Genomic DNA, 20,066 nt, shown 5'->3' on the forward strand with positions numbered 1-20,066 from the left:
TTTGTCCCCACCCCCGCCCCTTGGAAAGCACCAAATTCAAGGCAATTGAAACTTCTTGCAGGAAACTCATGCATTTTTTGGATTTGGCAAATTTTGGAGGAACACGACGCTTTGAAATTGGCAAAACATCCTCTTTGGGCATTTTCCCACCAAGAATTCTGGTTTCGTGGCTCAGAACGATGGCTGGATTTGAAATTGAAGCACAGCAGAGAACAAAGAAATGAAGACAGTTAACGTCAAAGTGCTCTGAAAGGATCAATGTGAAATTGGTGGATGGGCCCGAAGCAATTTTCCTTTCCAACGTCTGTGAAACTTTTGGAGATTTAAACTTTTTGTCCTGATTTGAGATGGGGAAATTATCCGCTATCGTGAAAGTGTTTCCAAGACAGGAGATCTCTTTCCAGCCCAGCTCCTCTGCTCCGACTGACTGGTAGGGATGTCTCTGGGACCAACACCAAATGATGTTGGCCCCTTTCTCACCCCCCGCCCCTTCTGCAGCCTGTGCAGGGGCCCTCCCCAGTTAGTGTGGAACTGGCTCCTGGTGTGACCAAAGCACACTGAGCAACAGCTGTTGTCAGCTCCTGGAGGTTATGGGGAGTGGAGAGCATGAGTTAGAGCAGCCCCAAGGCTGCTCTTGCTGAGAATGGGGATCTGACAGGACCCAGCATTTGGAGAACAGCAAGGTGGCTCAAAGCTACAGCTGCCTCCAACCACTTCTGGGCTTGTCCCAAACATGGGGAGGGGTTAGGGGAGAATAAGGACTCCCAGCCCAACCCCCCTTCTATAGCCGCTGGCTTCCACTTCCCTCCCAGAGCTGGGGTGAGAACCCAGGAATCCCGGCACCCACGAGCCCTGCGCTAACCACCAGACCCCCCCCCTCCTCCCAGGTAGAACCCAGGAGATCTGACTGATGTGTCACTGATCCATGCCGCCTGTCGGCAGTACTGCTCTTTCTAGGACTGTTTGCCTGGCACGTTTCACCAACACAAGGCTCACACGCTTGTGTACATGTGCCAGCTGATGGGCCCTTCCCCATCACCATGGCAGGGAAGGAGGGGAAGAGGCTATGAATGAGTGAGTTCCTCCTTTGTAACTGCCTTCCCCAGGGTCAGCTGCAGCATCCTGTTTCTGTAGAGGTTCCCAGTGAATTGGAAAGGAGCCACAGGTTCATGCCCCTGATGGCTTGGGTGAGTCACGTTATTGGGCTGGTCCTCAGTTTCCCCATTTGTGAAACAGGGATGATACCTGCTTTGTCTATTTGTCCCCTTGGGCCGGGACTCTCCCTCATTCTGTGTGTTGCAGTGGGGGCCCGGATCTCAGTGGGGGTCTGTGCAGCACCCTGTTCTCCATTGGTAAGTAGTAAGCGACGTGCCAAGGCGACTCAGAGAGGCTGCTTCAGAAAGGAAGGATTGCCCAGTGGTGAGAGCACTCACTTAGGACTTGGGAGAACTGTGTCCAAGTTCCTGCTCCTCTCCTCACCACTTGCGTGACCTTGGGCAAGTCACTTCGCCGCTCCGTGCCTCAGTTTCCCCATTTGTACAATGGGGATACTCACCCTCAGGAACGCTGAGTTACGCCAGCTGGGCATCCAGCCCAGTGACCCCTAAGGGAGCAGTGCCCATTTACACCAGGATCTGGCCCCAGTGACCCCCACAGCACAACCCCCTTTGCACCCCTGGGGATCGGGCCCCCGCTTTCTGAGCACGCAGCCCCTCCGCCGAGGCTGCCAGCGCTGCTTACGGCAGGTTCAGTTTCTCTTCTCCGGTGCGAGCAGCCAGCCTGCTGGCAGCTCTGCCAGGGAGGAGGAGCGATTGCTGAGCCGTCTCTCTGCACCAGCCCTGCAGTGCAGCCACTCCTGCAGCCTTGCCAACCCGGGCACGGCTCTCCTCATGCCGCCTCTGGGTGGGGTGCTGGAGAAATCAAGGCCGCAGAGGCAGGATGAAATCCCTATCCTCAGAGCCAGGCCCCTGGGCTGGTGGAAACGGGCGTCGCTCCATTGGAACGCGAGCAGCTTGGCCCCACCGGGCGTAGAGTTGCCAGGTGTCCAGTTTTCAACCAAACACCCAGTCAAAAAGGGACCCTCCCTGGCCCAGTGAACATGGGGGAGGGGGGGATGGAGTGACCAGGGCGGGGCCTCAGAGAAGGGGTGGGGCAAGGGTGTTCGGTTTTGTTCGGTCAGAAAGTTGGCAACCCTGGGCGACCAGCCACCCCACCCCTTCGCCCCCCCACCGGAGAGGGTGTCTGATGCTGAGCTGGGCTGGAGAATTCGCCTCCTTCAGCTACATCCCCCTATGCTCAGCTACCACTGGGGTGAGGCCGCATGACGTGCATCAGCCCCAGCGCTTCTGGGAAACCCACAGCCCTGCTCCCCGGGCAAAGCACCGCCCCGGGCGTCTCCGCTCTTGCTGGGCTCTTCGACGCCTCTGTCCCTGGTGGTAGTAACCCAGGCTCCCGCGGGTAGGTCCTGCTTCGTGCCTCACGAAGAAATCCTCCAGCAGGGGGCAGTGCAGGAAGGCAGCGGCCTGGGCAGCAGAGGGTTACGGCCAGGGGCAAGCCAGCTACAGGGTGTTTAAGCGCAGCTCTTTGCCTTCCCTGTGGGCCCTGGGGGGCAGGGCATAGCCACAGTGCAGAGAGAGCCAACCATGCCCCTGATCTGCCCCCAGACAGAGGCTGGGACCAAGGGGAGTGCAGGGCCTTTAGGCCAGCCACACCAGCTGGCTAAGCCCCCCGTGCATGAGAGGGAGGGTCTAGGGGCCCAGTCCCATCCAGGTTAAGACTCCTTTGGGTAGCGCAAAGGGGCCCGAGCATAGCCAAGACCCAGGCTGGATTCTTCAGCAATAGCAAGGGTCCTGCAGCGATCAGGGCAGGTATCTCGCTGCAAACCCAGGGTGCACCCCAGAACGTTCCCCCCTTCACGAGTCCTGTCGGCGATCTCCTGGGCTCCAGCAAGGAAACCCCACAGGTCCATCAGCCCTAGCCGACTCCAACCACCTGCAACGCCTCAGCAGACAGCCTGCTGAAAGTCCAGCCGTGCAGCAGGATCCCGCCAGGGATCCGAGGGAACGCTGCATCCAGAGGGGTTTGGCGGCCTTGGGAATCGAACCAGGGAAAGCCACATCTTAAAAGGGCCTGAGCTAAAACAGCCTGCTGCTAGCCACTCAACCCCCAGCCCCCACTAGAGGGGGACAGAGCACCACAACGTGGGCATGGCACACACCGAATGGGCGTGGCTCACCCTGAACCAATTGCAGGATTGGTGCCCCGGCAAACCGATGGGTTAGCACCACTCCCTTCCACAATGGAGATCAAAGGGGGGGAATTTTCTCCCCTGCTGCAAATTCTTTCCCCCCCTTCACAAAACTGGATGATAAAAAAAACAAAACCAAGTCTCTCCCCCATTATCAGACCCACCCGTGTTTTTAAACAACAAAAGGGAAGAAACCAAACCCTCCGAAAAACACCTTCATGAAAAATCCTTCCTTTGGGGAACCGGCCGGGAGAATGCAACTTCCCACCTTTTCCACTCAGCGATTCCTCTCGCGCCCCTTTTCCAAGCATCTCTAGGGACTGTGGATTAATATTAAATACCATCATTTATATTTCAGGGACTGGATGCTTCTTGGTAAATGACATGCCTGAACTCAGCCAGAAATTATGGTGGATTTTCCGCCCCCACACCCGTGACCTGTATAAACTTTTAAGCATCAACCAACCCTAGATGATCACAGATAAGGCCGGAAGGAACCACGGTGATCAGCCAGGCCTCGCTTTTGCCCCCGTAAGTGATCAAATCGGAGCCCACGTTTCTGCAGGCTGCCGCAACCAAAACCATTCTCAGAGGCACGAGGGGGCACTGCCCGTTGAGGTGTCGGGGCAAGGGAGAACAAGCCGTGGGACCCTGCTATTAACGCAGCGTGGAATGCAAGTGCCTCACGCCTTCAGATGTTCAATTCTTGAAGATCCCCAGCAGGCTGGGTAATGCTTAGACAACCCTCGCCACCTTGTGGCCAAATGAGCACAGCCCTTGCCCTTAGCAGGTGCCAAGGTGGCCCATTGTCTGGCGTGCAGAAGTGGTGGGGAATAGGAGACATTCTTCCCACCAGAACATTTGCCACACCAATGGGGGGGGGGGGTATCATTAAAGACCCCAGAACATTTTAACTATGATGTCCACCCCAAATTCTAGTTCAAGTTCTACCTTACCTCCCTCAATCCCACCCACCAAGGCTCTGTCGCGTTGCCGTGTGCTGCCGTGACAGGCTGCCCCCAGAGGCAGCTGCAGTTCAGGGAAGGCACATGGACAGCTTGCAAGGCTGCTCTCAGGAAGCTGGGAGGTTCAAAGAACTCTGGTTCGAAGGGTTCAGGATCCACCGTCCAGGCCTGGATTTTTAACATTTGTATTACGGCACTGCACTCTTGGCCCAGGGCCCCCATTGTGCCGGGCAGCGCGCATACCCCGTAAAAAGAGATGGTCCCTCCCCCACAGAGCTCGTAATCTAAGTGGACTGGGACAGAGTGCAATGTAGGACTGGCTGAGGATTTTGTTCATAGCTTTCTTCCCTCGTTCCCCTGACAAAAAATGGTTAGTTTTGTCAACACACAAATGTTCATTCCCAGCAAAATTTTGCAGGCAGTTTGTTGAAACCAACTCCACCAACTGCCAGTGTTTTGGGGAGGGGGGAAGACTTTTGGTAACCCCCTCCCAAACGTTTTAAAAAACAATTAGTTTTCCACCAATGGACAAAAACTGTAGAAAAATCCAATGAAAAATAAATGATTTTCTCCGGTTTAATTCCTCCCCCTCCTCCGAAAGGGGGAAAAGCCAAATTCCCAGAGCAGCGGTGGAAAAGTTCTAGCCCAGCTCACAAAACAGAAATCTTGATGCTACGTCTTTCTGTGAGTTTGTAAATACGCCCTTTATTAACGGAAAACTTTAGAACAGAAAAGCAGCTCAGAGATTAGGATTCTTTATTTCTGTTGCACACAAAAGAACAATTTATTTCCCCGTGAAGAACCCCACTGGAAGATGACTTTCATTCGGAGTTTTTCCCCTTTGATCAGTACAAACTGGAATAAAAAGCAGGGCAAAGAGCCTGTGGAACGTGCTTCTCACTCTCTGCCAGCCGAGGCTCAGCAAGGAAATGGAGGGCAGCGCGAAATGGACAAGAAGACCCCACAGTTGAGCACTTCACAGAACCAACCTAAGCATTGCCAGTAAATCCCACAGAGGTTCTGGTAAGGGGCAGTGTTGCCTAGTCGACCGTGACTCAGGAAACCTGGGTTCTATTCCCGGCTCTGCCACTGCCAGTTGGGTGACCTTGGGCATGTCACACGCCCTCTCTGTGCCTCAGTTTCCCCTCCCATATTTTGCCTGTTTCAGCTAAACTCTTGCCTAGGTGCACTGCCACAGGGCCCCAACTCAGCTGCTGCCGTCGCCACCGTAGAGCTAATAACAATGATCTCTAAGAGGCAGCGGGGCCGTTTCCAAAGGGAAATGGGCATCTGTCTCCCACAGGGCCCTTTGAAAGGGCCTGCTGTGAATGAGGCCTGGGGACCTCATTGCACACGGCAAATTTCAGCCCCAGCTAGTTCGATATCACATGTTAGCTGAGGCAGCTTGTTAGTTGGCTCCGAGATTTTGATTTTAATTTACAAAAAATAAAGAGATCTAGTTTATCCCCCTGCTCTGGGGTACTAGGCGCCACCCCACTCCCACAGCTGGGGAGAAAACACAAGCAGTCCTGACTTTCTGCCCCCCTGCTTTAACCCAGTAGACCCCACTCCCCTCCCACAACTGGGGAGAAAGCCCAGGAGTCCTGCTCCCTAGCACCCCCTCCCCCCCACTCTAACCACTAGACCCCGCTCCCCTCCCAGAGCAGGGGATAGAACCCAGGGAGAAACACTGCTGAGTCACCAAGTCGGTTGCGTTCCCTGCCCCCCGCCCAACACATGAACTTCCAGCTGGTGCCAGGCGTGGGATACAGACTTAGAAAGAGACATCAATCAGACCCCGGTAGGGGCACGGACTTCCAAGCCCCTCGCTCAATCAAGCCCCACCCAGTGGATGGGGCCCCCCAAGGACAATGCTGCCGCCCCCTCCCCGCGCACGGGGCCCTGCCTACAAGCTGCTGAGGTGCAGCGCCATGCACAGCAGGTTGACTCCGTTGCAGGCGAGGCAGGCGAGGTTGCAGAGGGACGACAGCCCGTGGCGCTTGAAGAACGTCTGCCGCGCGGCCTGGTACTTGGGGTCCCTCTCCCGCAGCTGCTGGTACGTCTCGCGCCTGGCCGCCAGCCCCACCTCCCCGCCCAGGCCGTGTTCCCGCTCAATGGCCTGCAACCGGAACATGGCCGCCGTGGTGGCCGGGGACAAGCCCAGGGCGTTAACACTGGCCAGGACGAGGCAGACGAAGTAGAGAGAGCCCTGGGGGAGGCAAAGAGAGAGATGGTTGGGATGGTGGCATGGGACACTGGGTGTCAGGACGCCTGGGTCCTATCCCCAGCTCTGGGAGGAGAAGAGGCTCCGGTGGACTGAACGGATGAAGTTGGAGATAGAAGCAGGCGTCCTGACACCCAGCCCCCACTGCTCTAACCGCTAGACCCCACTCCTCTCCCAGAGCCAGTGTTACCTAGCAGTTCTGTGTTCTTGGGGAACTAGGGTGCAGGACTCAGCCTTTCTGACTCATGAAAGACCTCCCCCCCGAGCCTCTGTTTGAGCCAAAACCAATCAGAAGAAAGACTTATGAAAAGCAATGACAAGGCCATGGGAGACACCCCTAAATCCCTGGGATAAGGGGTCGGGATTAAGGAAACTCCCCTGGCCTCACTTGCATCGAGGATGGGACAAGGAGGCACCTCCATGAGCATCCAGAATGGAGAACGGAGCTTCCAAGGCAAGAACCGCAGGGAACTCTGGGACCAGAAAAGCAGGGAAGCACGGCATGATGGGGGATCTCTGCTCCAGATGTTAATGAACCCACGCCTGCACACCCCCAGATCAGACCAATTCTAGTGATAAATCCTTGATTGGTATCCAAAATAGTGAAGCTCCCTAATTGCATTGTGAGCTCCCTCCAAGGAACACAGCCCAAAGCCAGGCATGATCAGCTCCCCTGGTCTAGCCTGAAGAAAACTACTTTAGATTTATTCATGCGTAAATAAGGGGGAATACCAGTGTTCTCCCGTGGACCATTGCTGTTTCTCTAGACAAACCCCGACCCATGCTCTGGATGCCTCGGTGTTCTGATGCCTGGATCCAAAATCTGCATCAGTTCCACTAGGACTTCATCTTCTCCTGACTGATCGTGCTGGGGGCTCTGCCTGTCTGCAGCACTCCGGACCCTAAGTTACCACCACCACCTGGGACCCCCGATCAATTCAAGCTTCATGGAGTGGTGAGAACCCAGCTCTCTCTCTCGCTCGAGGTGTAGCCTTCTGACCCTGGCTTGTGTGATCAGTTCTAGTTTGTGACTTTTACAGTCACATTTAAGTTAGATTTAATATTATCACTGCTTTGTTCGTTTGGCTTCCCTATGGTTATCGGGCAATAACCAACTTTCATGATTAAGCTGGTTGCTTCTCTCTCTCTCCCCCCCTCGTGGGTGTTTTTGGGTTTCCTCATTTGCTCTGCAGCAACGCTCCTCGTACCAAAGCTAGAGATCCCTGCAGCGCCCAAAAATCCTGTGGGGTTTGCTCATCAAGTGGGTTACGACCAGAACAATTATAATGGGAACGTGGGGATAGGGACGTGCTGAACCTGGGGCATGAGGGTGGCAGCTTGGGAGTGCGGATTAACTGTGTGTGTGAGAGAGAGTGAGAGAGAGAGATTCTGGGGCTGGAGGAACCCAGCCCAGGGTAACCGAGGTCCTGCAGGATAGCTCCACTGGGAGGGGACTTGCAGCAGGGAGAAGCAGAGCTCCGTATGAGAACACAAGTCACACAAGCAGTCAGAAGTACAGAACACCCGCCCCCGCGAAGAGTAACCCTAATAAATGAGCATACCCCAAAGTAACGGGCAAAGCTAGTTACACCTGGTTAGAACCCAGGCATCCTGACACCAAGCCCCTGTTGCTCTAGCCACTAGACCCCACTGCCCTCCCAGAGGGGGGAACGGAATCCAGACATTCTACTGTATCCTACTAGACCCCAGTCCCTTCCCAGAACCCAGGCGTCCTGCACTTTAACCACTTTCCCCATTCTCAGGAAGTCACCAATGGCAGAGAGCTGACGTGAAGGGGCGTGACCCACCCGCCCCGGGGTGGCCAGCTCGCAAGGGGCTGGGGCTGTGCCTGGCCCCTCGATGGTACCTGCAGGGTCTCCACGGTGCTCAGCAGCTCTCGGGGGTGGTAGTAGGCAAAGATGGAGAGGTTGAGGAAGGCGCAGGCCACCAGGGCATAGAAGTAGAAGGGGAAGAGCTTGCTCTGGACCAGGCCGAAGGTGTGTCGGCTCACGCTCCGGATAAGCACAAACCCTGAGCCAAGGAGAGAGGAGGAAATCAAGGCACGCAGACAGGATTAGGGCCATGGGGCTGGGAGCCACGACTCCTGGGTTCTACCCCGGCTCTGGGAGGGGAGTGGGGTCTAGCGGTTAGAGCAGGGAGCCAGAACTCCTGGTTCTAAGAAGGGAGTATGGTCTAATGATTACGGGAGGGGAGGGGCTGGGTGTCGGACTCCTGGGTTCTATTCCCAGTTCTGAGAGCCGGGGGGATCCCTTCCCAGAGACCCAGGCAGCACTCCCCACCTGAGATGAAGGTGACCCATATCTGCATCCCCCAGGCCAGAGACAGGATGAAGAGCTGGGCGACTTTGGCCAGGCTGCTGGGCTCCCCTTCCATCGGCATCTCGGCTGCGTTTGCAGACCTGGAGGCAGAGAGGTGGGAGAGAACCCATGGTGAGTTCTGGGGAGCAGGGACATCCGCTCCCAGTGCTCGCTGGGTCACTGCGGAGTAACGAGACCATGTATCGGTGAGGTACCCTGGGCAGGCCCCAGGCCGAGATCAAGGCCCCAGGGGCTGATCCTGGCTGAGATCAGGGCCCCGTTGTTCCAGACGCTGCACAGACACAGCGAGAGATGGTCCCTGCCCCTGAGAGCTCAGTCTAAATAGACAAATAATAAAACAATCCTGAGTTCTTCCCAGTCAGAGATCTCAAAGCACTTTATGAAGGAGGTCATGATTATCCCCATACCCCACATGGGGAAACCGAGGCACAGAGCAGGGAAGCGACTCACCAAGTTCCCCGCTCTGCCACTGGTCTGCTGGGAGAACAGAACCCAGGTCCTCCGAGTCCCAGTGACAGGCACTCGCTGCTAAACCACACTCCCCTCCCAGCAAGGTCATCACACCCAATTTAAAGGTGGGGAAACTGAGGCACGGAGCAATTAAGCAACTTACAAAACCAACCAGAGAGGTGGTGAAGATGGCCGAGCAGCCGGGGGCTAGAACAGCAGGGAGGCTGGGCTCAGTCAGCACTGGTACAGGAGAGCAACGGGGCTGGCAAGTGGCAAGAGGAGATAAGGGGGGTGGGGAGGGCTGTAAGGGGATGGGCAGAAGCATGGAGTAGGATCAGGGCTCCCACAGCCAATGGCCCAGACAGAGAAACGCTGCCCCGCCCTGCCTCTTAGAATCGTCGGGGAGTGGGTGGGGGAAGCAGGACAGACAAATCTAGGGAGACCCATGGGGGGGGGGGGGGCCTCAGGACGCCTGGGTTCTCTTCCTGCCTCTGCCACTGACTCCAGGGCGAAGGTCACACAGCTGGGCAGGGAACCCAGGAGTCCTGGCCCCCGTCCAGGGCCGGGAGCAGTGCCCGGGAGCGTGGGTTCGAGCACCAGGAGGTCCCCAGCCTTGCACATGATCGCCGGGGAGGGGGGCCCAAAGTCCCTGCCCAGCCTCAGGGCCCCACAAAACACAAGAACCAACCCAGAGACCTACGGGACTCCCCTCTGCGTGGCTGCTCCCCCGGCCCCACACGTGCTCCTAGCCCCGCTCCTGCCCCACACGCGCTCCTTGCCCCGCTCCTGCCCCCACGCTCCCGGCCCCACACGCGCTCCTAGCCCCACTCCTGCCCCACACGCGCTCCTTGCCCCGCTCCTGCCCCCACGCTCCTGGCTCCACACGCGCTCCTAGCCCCACTCCTGCCCCACACGCGCTCCTTGCCCCGCTCCTGCCCCCACGCTCCTGGCTCCACACGCGCTCCTAGCCCCACTCCTGCCCCACACGCGCTCCTTGCCCCGCTCCTGCCCCCACGCTCCCGGCCCCACACGCGCTCCTGGCCCCACCGCGGCCCGTGCACAGATCGGGGCGGGGGAATCGGGTCCCTACCTGCCCCTCCCGCAGCCTGCTCCGGCCCGGGCTCAGCTGGAGGGTCGCTCTGGTCACGCCCCCTGGCCCTCAAGGCTCCACCCCCCTTTCTGGGTCCTGCCCAATCAGCTCGCAAGGGGAGCTCCAATAGGGACTGAGGGGCACCATGAGATCATGCAGGGGGGTGGGGCTAGAAAGCCACGCCCCTCTGCCTTTGTGATTCTTTTTGTTACATGGGGCGTGTGGCGGCCTGGGTGGGTCAAACCCCGCCCCCCCTTGTTCCCCTCCCCCCCCGCGTTTTGGGGTCCACGTGGGCCCCTGACAGCGGGGCAGAGACCCGGGGGCGATGGATGCGCTCAAGGGGCAGGTCCTGACCACCAAGGTACCAGGGCAGCCGGGCTGAGCCCTGGCCCAGCTCATCACCCCGGCCCCAGGCGGGCACCGCCTGCCCTCGCACAGACCCGGGGCTCGGGCCTCCTGGGTGTCCCACCCTGCCCAGATCCGGGGGGAACAGGGATCACTGCACTGGAGCGGAGCAGGGGCCCATCGACCCTGGTATCCCGCCCATGAGGGGTGCATCAACCCTGGTATCCCACCCCCTGGGGGCCCATCGACCCTGGTATCCCGCCTCCTAACCCCAGGTCAGACCAGGGACCCATTGATGCTGGTATCCCACCCACCGGTGGCCTGTCGACCCTGGTATCCCACCCACCAGGGGCGCATCGATCCTGGTATCCCACCCACTGGTGGCCCATCGACCCTGGCATCCTGCCCACGAGGGGCACATTGACCTTGGTATTCTGCCCACCAACTCTGCCGGGACTCCTCATTCCTGACCCGCAGCCCCCTGCTATTCCAGTCTAGGACCTTTGCAGGTGAATTGAGCTTCCCTGTATATAATGGTGTGTCGATTTTGCAATGCAGCCTCCCCTTTCCACTGCCAAACTGAGCCGATACCCCCCCTTTCCCGGGGGAGGGACAGATGGGGGTATGTGGGTAGCTGAATTCTCCCCCTTTGTTTCCAGGAGACCACTTTGATCACAGTCTCCAAGGAGGACAAGAACAGGGGTAATGCACCCAGCGGCTACTTATCCAGGGCCAGCAGCAATGCAGGGCTGGTAAGCGACTCCGCACTGCTGGGGATGGAAGGAGAATCCTGGTCCTTGCTGCTGGAAAGCCCCCATCGTGCTGGGGCTCTGACTCTGCCTGGCTCCCCATTACCCCACTCCCTCGTTTGGGGCTCAGACAGGGGGTGATGGCTCTAAATCCTCTTTGTGCTGCTCTTCTTCCTGTCTCCAGTGACATCGAGAGCAGCCTCGAGGCTGCTCTAATTCATGCCCTGCCCAGGAAGCAGGGAAATGGCCAAGCTCTGGGCATGCCCCCAATCCTGCCCCCCTTATTCTGCTTTCACACCAGCCGGGAGGCCCCTTGCCCAGAGGGATAGTCCGGGGGGGGGCTCTTCCCACTCCCTTTGTGTTCCCAGAGTCGCTATAAGGGGGCTTGGGCATCAATGACAATGGGGTTCCTGTCCCCCCCAAAGGGCACAAGATTCACCCTCCCCACTCCCAGCCTCCTCTCCATGGGCTGAGTCCATCACTCAGACCCCTAGACAATCATCCCCACCCCCAGAGCTTGCAGGGGCTAACAGGGAGAGCGGTGCTGTGGGTACAGGCTGACGGCCCCCTCTGATCCCCTCCCTGCAGACCCAGCTGGAGACGGAGGCCTTCGAGACAAATGGTGAGAGACCATCCCATTTCCGTGATGGGGGCGGGGGGGCAAACCTGGCTGATCCTTTGTGGGGACGGGGGTCACTAGACCTGGAGGGTAGCGAGCGGGCGTGGCCAGCCAAGACACACACCCTCCTCAGCAGGCAGTGGGATGGGATGCCCTCTGGGGAGGGAGCCTGGCTCCCTGGCCCTGACTGGGGAGTTGGGGGGTGGGAGGAGCCAGGGTGGACCCCATTAGGGGGCAGATGAGCTGGCTTTGGGTTGGTCCCCACCTGGGGTCAGGCTGAGGGGCAGTGTCCCAAGCCAGGTGGGGAGGAGGGCATGCTGTGGGATTGAGGGGGGACCTTGTCAAGACACTGGTGTTAGGGAGAACAGCCTTGGGGCTGCTCTAACTCGTGCTTGGCCCCATCCATGGGCCCCTGGGGAGCAGAGAACAACTACAGTGCAGTGTACCCCAGCCATGGCCCAATCTGCCCCCTATGCCAGTGCAGAGCCAGGGTGGCACAGAGAATCAGGCTCAGCATGTTTTTAAGTCCTTCCTCCAGTTCCATCCCCATGCCGGCTCCGGCTCCCCACTCACCCCCAGCCGCCTTTCCTCTGTAGCAGGGATGATCCAGGCGATGCTCCCAGATTCCCAGAAGATCCTGACAAATGAGCTGGAGATCATCAAAAGCCAACTCCATGCCCAGGCAAAGGTAACCACAGCAGGGAGAGGGGATTTGTTATGTACATTACGGTAGTGCCTAGGGTTCCCCATTGGGCGAAGCGCTGCACAGACCCCGACCAGGATCAGGGCCCCATTGGGCCGGGTGCTGCGCAGACCCCTAATGAGAGCCAGTCCCTGATCCAGCTTACAATGTAAACACACAAAAGGTGGGAAGGGAAACTGAGGCACATAGCAGCAAAGTGATTTGCCCAAGGCCACCCAGCAAGTTCAGTCCAGAGCTGGGACTAGAACCGTGGTGTCCTGTCACCCAGCCTGCTGCCCCATGTGCTAAACCCCACTCTCCTTTTCCCTGTACACTCAGAGACCCTGGGAAATAACCAGAGGCAGCAGGGCTGGGTGTCAGGGCTCGGTCCATGAACCCCCTGTGTTGCGTGTCTCTGTGACAGGCCTTCGAAGCCCTGAGCCACTCGGTCTCCCTGCTGGAGCAGGAGAGCAGCCTGCAGCAGCGAAAGATCCAGCAGCTGGAAGGTGAGATGCCGTTCAGTCCCCGTCGGGGCCAGCTCTCCCAGCAGAGGGCTCTGCAGACCAGGGGATTATCTCCAGTAATTGGATTATGGCGCCCCCATTGTGCTGGGCGCTGCATAGACATCCCCCCCGGACCGAGATCGGGGCCTCCTTTGTGCCTGGCGCTACACAATTCCCTGCCCCCCCATCTCTCCGGCCGAGAACAGAGCCCTGCCCAGTCATAGAGCAAGCGACAGGTCCTGCCCTGAACATTTCACCATCGACAGAGAGAAAGGAAAGATCGTTATCCCCATAGTAGAAATGGGGAAACTGAGGCACAGGGAGGGCCAGTGACTCACCCAAGGTCACCCAGGGAGTCAGTGGCAGAGCTGGGAGTTGAACCTGGATCTCCTGAGTCCCAGCCTGGGGCCTGAACCACCAGCCCAGCCTCCATCACTTCCCCCAAAGGGCTGGGATTGTCAAAGGCACCAAGGGCCGCTGGGCTCCTAATTCCCCTTTAAAACTTCCAACTAGAACATTTTCAGTAGCTCCTCCCCAGTAGCCCCTCCCTCCTCTTCAGCTCCTCTCCAAGTAGCCCCTCTAGCTCCTCCCTCCTCTCAGGCTCCTCCCCAGTAGCCTCTCCCCCTCTTTAGCGCCTGCCCAAATGGCCCCTCCCTTCTCTGTAGCCCCTCCCCCAAATAGCCCCTTCCCCAAGAAGAGCCCTCCTTCCTCAATAGCTCCTCCCCCATCAGTAGGTCCTCCCCTCTAATCTACATGGTAATGTTTGAGTGGGTGTAAAGCGCCCCCCTCTGCCTGCCCCCTGCTCTGCACAGAGGAGTTGAGCCGAGCCTGCGGCCCGGCCCAGGGGGAGATGTTTGAGCGACTGGTGGATGGGAAGATCCTGGAGGTCTGGGCTGCCATGGCCAAGGAGGTGGAAGGGCTGCAGGAGTCTCTGCTGGAGCGCCCCGACCACCGCATGATCCAGAGGGGGGACTCGCTGGAGAACCTGTCCTTGGAGATCCTGGAGAGGTTAGACCGGGCATGGGGGGCTGATTCCACAGCAAGGGGGGCTCCCAGATCTGCTTCCCCCAGGATCCCACTAGCCCCATACCCCTCCCCTGGCTGGATCAGGGCCCTGCACAGTCATAAAGCAAGAGACAGGCCCTGCGCTGAAGATTTTACCCTCTAGACAGACAAAGGAAAGATCGTTATCCCCACTGGAGAGATGGGGAAACTGAGGCATGGGGTGGGACAGCGACTCGCTCCAGGTCACACAGGGAGTCAGTGGCAGAGCTGGGAGTTGAACCTGGATCCCCCGAGTCCTAGTCCAGGGCCTGAACTGCCAGCACCTGCCCCCTCCCCCAGCAGCCCCGTGGACCCATCGCCTGTGCATGGGACAGGAGTGCTGCTCGCACGGTAATAGCCCCTGTTGGGCCAGGTGTGGCACAGACACCTGGTGAGAGACAGTCATTGCCCCAAAACTAACTAGACAAAAGCTGGGAGGGGAAACTGAGGCACAGAGGGGTCCCAGCTGCAAGGCTGGGAATACAACGCAGGTATCCAGAGTCTCAGGCTGGGTCCCAAGTCGCTGGAGCCCGCTTGCCCCCTGTGATGTTACCACCTTGAGTGTCACGGAGCTTCCAGCCGCAAACAGTGGTGGTGGTTTCAGAGCAGAAAGGGGTGAAATCTGGGCCCCACGAGGCACCTAATTCCTGTGTGGCCTTTGAAAATCTCCCCCAAGAACATTTTCAACTGTAGCCCCTCCCTCTTCAATTGCTCCTCCCCCAGGTAGCCCCTCCCTCCTCAGTAGCTCCTCCCCTGGATTGACTGCCCTGGGCCCAGGATATCACCCAACGAGGTACCTACCCAGACCATGCAGCTTCTCCAAGCCCCCGTGCTGGTGGGAGCCCCCCGCTCTGCAGGTTTCCCCAGCCCGACCTGGGGCAATGGTGCTGGGAGTCTGTGGCTTTCAGTCGACTTTCCTCTTCCTTTAGCAAGAAATTCCTCTGGGAGGAGCTGGAGTCAGTGCAAGGTGAGATGAGGAGGATCCATCAGAAATTGAGTAGGTACCCAGCAGAATATCCCTTTCTTTGCCCCCAGCCCTCAGGTGTCTATGGGTAAAAATCCCCCCGGTGGGTGCATGGCACAATACGCCCTCGATAGCACCCTCCAACGCTGGATCTCCCAGCTGGGTCAGTGTTGGCCTGTTTGTCCGGCGGGGAAACTGAGGCACGGAGAGCAGGGACGGGACTGGCACAAAGTTCAGGCCATGAGCCTGTGACAGAGCTGGGGATAGAACCCAGGAGTCCTGGCTTCTTGTCCAACCCCCCACCCCCTTAATCTAACTATTACACCACACTCTCCCAAGGAATCAAAACCCAGACCTCTGCCTCTCAGGCCCAATGCCTCACCCACGGGGTTACCTGTCCTCTCTGCCTTGCAGCCCTGCTGGGAGGCAGGTCTGCATCATCAGCCCCATTTTCCAAGTGGGAAAACTGAGGCCTAGAGGCACCAAGCGCTCTACTGAGGGCCCCATTGCAAGTTGAGGGGCAGGAGCAGCGCTGGGCTCCAGCCAGCGATTCCAGGCAGCAGGGCCAGATGTGCCACTAGGGGCATTTGGTTGGCTGTGGAGCCTGTTCTGGGAGGGTCTGGGTGGGGTGCGGGGAACCCTGAACTGGGGGCTCTGGTTTTTCTCTTCCGTAGAGGATCAGGAGGACGATATAACCAAGAACCTCGTCAGCATAAAGAAAATGCACGAGAATCAAGTGAAATGCAGGAAGGTGAGATGTGGGGGAGGGGAGAAAGAGGAAAGGGGGTGGGGCTACATGATGCTCCTCCCCCTTTGCAGTCCATTCACAAATCAGGCACTTTGCATCACATCCTTCTCTCCACCCAGGCACACGCTGTTGCCAGGGGAGGGCACCCCCGATTGAGCCCCTGCCACACTCCCTGCAGGACAACGCCCCCTAGCGCCACACTAAGGCTAGCATGGGCTGCCACGAGACAGCGCCCCCTACTGAGCCCCTGCCGCACTCCCTGCAGGACAGCGCCCCCTAGCACCGCACTGGGGCATTGGGGTCAGCACTAACTGTGAGGGGAGAGCGCCTCCTGCTGAGCCCCCCCATGCCGAATAGCAGATCTCTGCACGCCAACGGCTCGGTCGGGTGGACCCCCAGTTTGCTAGAACAGCCCCCCTCTCTCCCCAGATCCTGTCGCAGCTGAAGGGCAAAGGGCCAGGCGCAGAGGCGGCCCTGGAGTGCGTGGGCAGAGGCAGAGATAGCAGGCCGGTCAAAGAGGAGCTGAATGATATATGGTATGATGACCAGGCTGGAGCTTGCTGCTGGGGAAGGGGCCGCCCAGCTCCCGTCCCCCAGCCCCTCTCCATGCTGAGCTGTACTGGAGCCCCCCATCTGTCCTGTGGGCCCCCCACCCCACCTCTCTGGGCTCTCATTGCAGCCACTAGGGGGCAGCACTAATTGCCACGGGAGAATGCCCCCTACTGAGCTCCTGCCCCGCTTTCTGCAGCACAGCTCCCCCTAGTGCCACGCTGGGGATCTGGGGTCAGCACTGAGTGCAAGGGGAGAGCGCCCCCTACTGAGCCCCTACCCCACAGCACCCCCTAGTGCTCTCTGCATCACCTCCCTTTGTCCAGTGCTGACCCCCTTCTGCCAGTTGCTTCCGACTCTCCCATTACCGCCTCCCCCCAGTGCAAGGGCAGCAAAACACGCTCCTCAGTGACACGTGCTTGGGAACGAACGTGCCACCACCCTGCCTGTGTCCAGATTTGAACCCTGGGCCCTGCAAGGCTAAAGGAGCAACTCTGTGAGCGGGCAGCAGTAGTAGGTTGTTATGTTCTTACACACATCAGTCACAAGAAGGAGCTGAAGAGAAACCCAGGATGGTCTCGGCTCAGGGGTCCCTGCGTAACTGGGGTACAGCCCTGCAGTCGGTCTGCACCATCACCTCAGCACCCCCCGCCTAGCGGGGGGATCTGTTAATGGGGTCTCTCCGTGCAGGTCGGCCGTCAACACCCTGCGGAATTCCATGGCCAGCTGCAGCCTCCGGGGCGACGGCCAGGCAGCAGTGAGGGTCACAGGTAAGTGGGGCGGGAGGGCTGAGAACAGGGCTGGGTGTGAGGTGGGAGCCAGGGGGGCTGGGTGTGGGATCAGGGACAGGGAGGTGGAAGGGGCTGGCTTTGAGGGCATGGGTAAAATGGGGGAGGGGCGGGGGGGTTGGGTGTGAACTGTGGGGGGCTGTGGGTGTCGGTAGGGGGCTTCAGGGGGTGGATGGGGGGGCTGGGGCAAATCCGCATGGCTCCACTGGAATCGAGTGGGGTCAGTTCTCAGCAGCTGGGGATCTGGCCCCTCTGTGTTGAAGCTCCGTTGGGCAGAGTGCCCCCCCCCACCCCCGACTGAGCAGCCCTTGCCCCTCTTGCCCTGCCAGGCCGTCGGAGCCGTCGGCACCGCATGGCCATCTCGGCCAGCCCACCGGCCCCTGCCGCAGAGCCAGCCCTGTGCCTCTGCCAGGAGGAGAGCAGCTCAGACCACAGCTCCTGCGAGGGCTCCTGCCCCTAGGGGGGCCATGCCGGTAAGACCCCTCCCCCCCCACCCTCCCTGGCCCTGCTGCAGGTCCTGGGCTCTGCTGGGCCAGCCAGGGCAAACCCCTCCCAGAAACGCGCGGAATTGGGGACTTGTGCCTGAAACACACACACACACACACACACACACACACACACACACACACACACACACACACACACACACACACACACACACACACACCCCGGATGAGGCCCTGGGCAGCACACCATGGCTGAGAACCCAGGTGTCCGGCTACCCAATCCCAATCTCTGCAGACCCTCCCCCGCTGTGGGGGAAGGCTGAGAACCCAGGCATCTGGCCAGCCCCTTCCAAGGCTGATGTCCCCTCCCCTGGGTCTCTGCAGCTGAGGGACAGTTGTGCCCCGACAGTTAAAGGGCCAGCGTGCTAATTTGCCCTCCTCTCTGTCCCCCAGGCTGAAAGCAGAGAGTGCCAGGGACCTGCCAGGGGCCTGGCCTATGGATGAGACCGAATTAAACAGCTGCTTAGGAGTGACTGGGCCTGGGGGCCTTAGAATCATAGAATCATAGAATATAAGGGTTGGAAGGGACCCCAGAAGGTCATCTAGTCCAACCCCCTGCTCGAAGCAGGACCAATTCCCAGTTAAATCATCCCAGCCAGGGCTTTGTCAAGCCTGACCTTAAAAACCTCTAAGGAAGGAGATTCTACCACCTCCCTAGGTAACGCATTCCAGTGTTTCACCACCCTCTTAGTGAAAAAGTTTTTCCTAATATCCAATCTAAACCTCCCCCACTGCAACTTCTGTGGGGCCAGGCTCCTTAAGGCCAGATCGGAGGAACTCGGGGGCCCAACCCAGTGAGGAGGGTTGCCTGGCTAGAAAATGGATCCCCTGTCCCTAGCGTGGACCGTTCACGGCCTCCCTGTGTGATGCCCTGTGGAGGTGGAATGCCATCCTCTTCTCTAGCAGCCCTGGGGGCAGAACCCAGGGTCCTGGTTCCCAGCCCCACCTTCTCTAACCACTAGACCCCACTCCTCTCAGGGAGCTGGGAACACAGGAGTCGTCGTTCCCAGGCCTTCCTGCTCTAATCACCAGACCCCACTTCCCTGCCGGAGCCAGGGAGAGAACCCAGGCGTCCTGGCTCTCAGGACCCTGCTCTAACTACTAGACCTCTGCCAGAGCCAGGGAGAGAACCCAGGCATCCTGGCCGGGCAGTTTGTTCTGTGTGAAGAAACCCCTCCCCCCCACGCCACCCCCGTCCGGAAGGAGCGTCCAGCGCCATGAACTGGGTGTGGAGAGTTTGTGGCTCTCGGCAGCTGCCGTTTCCTGACCAAAGGATTCAGATGTGAGGGTTGCAGCTGCGCTGGGAGAAAGGAGGGTGTGAAAGCTACTGCATCCGATGCCTCTCCCAGCCCTGCAGGTCTCCTGGTAGCCACTAGGGGCCAGCACTGACTGTGAGGGTACAGCGCCCCCTACTGGGCCTCCACCCCACTCCCTGCAGCACAGCGCCCCCTAGTGCCACCCTGGGGCAATGGGACCAGCACTAACAGCGAGGTTTCTTGCACCTTCTCCTACAGCAGCTGGTACTGGGCACCTTTGCGGATGGGGATGCCCTTCTGCAGTGAATTAACAGAGCTGAAGGCGAGACGGGTCCATCAGATCTTGTCTGACCTCCTGGGGGGGGGGGGGGGGGGAAACGGACACCCTGCAAATACAGGGCTGGGAGGATAGGAGGGGGAGTGAGGGGAGGCTGTGAGACGTGGGGGTGGGGGGCAAGCCAGCTCCAGGCTGGGAAGAAGGATCCTGGGGGTTCCTACCGTGCCCATTCCAGCCCCTCTCACCTGCACCCCTGCCCTGCCCTGTGGATCCCAGGCCGGAGAATTGTGCCCACCGGTTCCTGGAGCCACCTCCGAGTTGGAGTGTTTTTTAGAAAGTTCAGCTGATCTAAAGGTAAAGACTCCGAGTTGTGAGAATCCACCACCATCCTGGGTCAGTTGCTCCGATGGTTCCTTCCCCACCCTCTCTAAAACCGGGCATCTTATTTGTAGTCTGAATGTGTCTCGCTCTGGCTCCCAGCCGCTGGATCTCACTGGACCCTTTTCTGCTGGATCCCAGGGCCCCTAAGGCTCAGAAAACTCCTCCCCATGCAGCTTCCTGGAGCCGGGATTGAATCACCGATTAATCTTCTCTTAGCTCCGTTTCTTGAGTCTCTCTAAGGGGGGCGACTCGTTCTCGTAGCTCCTGTCTAGAGCCGGCTCAGTGGCCTTTTTGGAAGCCCGCACCCCAGAACCGGGCGCAGCTTCCCAGGAACTGGCTC

General features: G+C 58.9%; 2 protein-coding genes across 4 annotated transcripts; one reads left to right on the forward strand and one right to left on the reverse strand.

Annotated features, from left to right (window-relative positions):
• Positions 1-4,951: 4,951 nt before the first annotated feature.
• TMEM205 (transmembrane protein 205) lies at positions 4,952-10,400 on the reverse strand. Of its 3 annotated transcripts, none has more exons than XM_048831922.2 (4): positions 10,316-10,400; positions 8,737-8,855; positions 8,304-8,467; positions 4,952-6,421 (listed from the first exon to the last, which is right to left on the reverse strand). In XM_048831922.2, exons 2-4 carry the CDS (start codon positions 8,834-8,836, stop codon positions 6,119-6,121), a joined length of 567 nt encoding a protein of 188 aa, XP_048687879.1. In that variant the 5' UTR covers positions 8,837-8,855; positions 10,316-10,400; the 3' UTR covers positions 4,952-6,118. The 3 variants fall into 3 exon arrangements, with proteins under 3 accessions (XP_048687879.1, XP_048687877.1, XP_048687878.1); XM_048831920.2 differs by lacking the exon at positions 10,316-10,400 and adding an exon at positions 9,389-9,514; XM_048831921.2 differs by lacking the exon at positions 10,316-10,400 and adding an exon at positions 9,398-9,507.
• A 136-nt stretch (positions 10,401-10,536) lies between these two features.
• Positions 10,537-18,296, forward strand: CCDC159 (coiled-coil domain containing 159). Its single transcript, XM_075121463.1, has 12 exons — positions 10,537-10,676; positions 11,320-11,412; positions 11,998-12,031; positions 12,625-12,716; positions 13,135-13,216; positions 14,026-14,221; positions 15,187-15,254; positions 15,896-15,972; positions 16,399-16,505; positions 17,209-17,288; positions 17,636-17,779; positions 18,206-18,296. Exons 1-11 carry the CDS (start codon positions 10,641-10,643, stop codon positions 17,764-17,766), a joined length of 996 nt encoding a protein of 331 aa, XP_074977564.1. The 5' UTR covers positions 10,537-10,640; the 3' UTR covers positions 17,767-17,779; positions 18,206-18,296.
• Positions 18,297-20,066: the final 1,770 nt, after the last annotated feature.

This window comes from Caretta caretta, chromosome 20 (assembly GCF_965140235.1).
Source record: "Caretta caretta isolate rCarCar2 chromosome 20, rCarCar1.hap1, whole genome shotgun sequence".
Lineage (NCBI taxonomy): Eukaryota > Metazoa > Chordata > Testudines > Cheloniidae > Caretta > Caretta caretta.

What these genes read in the sequence shown, in the direction of transcription:
- TMEM205 (XM_048831922.2), bottom strand. Translation starts at nt 8,836, where the DNA reads ATGCCGATGGAAGGGGAGCCCAGCAGCCTGGCCAAAGTCGCCCAGCTC. An exon ending in ATGGGTCACCTTCATCTCAG is followed by an intron (nt 8,468 to 8,736) that starts GTGGGGAGTGCT and finishes TCCTTGGCTCAG; the next exon opens with GGTTTGTGCTTATCCGGAGC. An exon ending in GCACCGTGGAGACCCTGCAG is followed by an intron (nt 6,422 to 8,303) that starts GTACCATCGAGG and finishes TGCCTCCCCCAG; the next exon opens with GGCTCTCTCTACTTCGTCTG.
- CCDC159 (XM_075121463.1), top strand. Translation starts at nt 10,641, where the DNA reads ATGGATGCGCTCAAGGGGCAGGTCCTGACCACCAAG. An exon ending in GGCAGGTCCTGACCACCAAG is followed by an intron (nt 10,677 to 11,319) that starts GTACCAGGGCAG and finishes CTTTGTTTCCAG; the next exon opens with GAGACCACTTTGATCACAGT. An exon ending in AACTCCATGCCCAGGCAAAG is followed by an intron (nt 12,717 to 13,134) that starts GTAACCACAGCA and finishes TCTCTGTGACAG; the next exon opens with GCCTTCGAAGCCCTGAGCCA.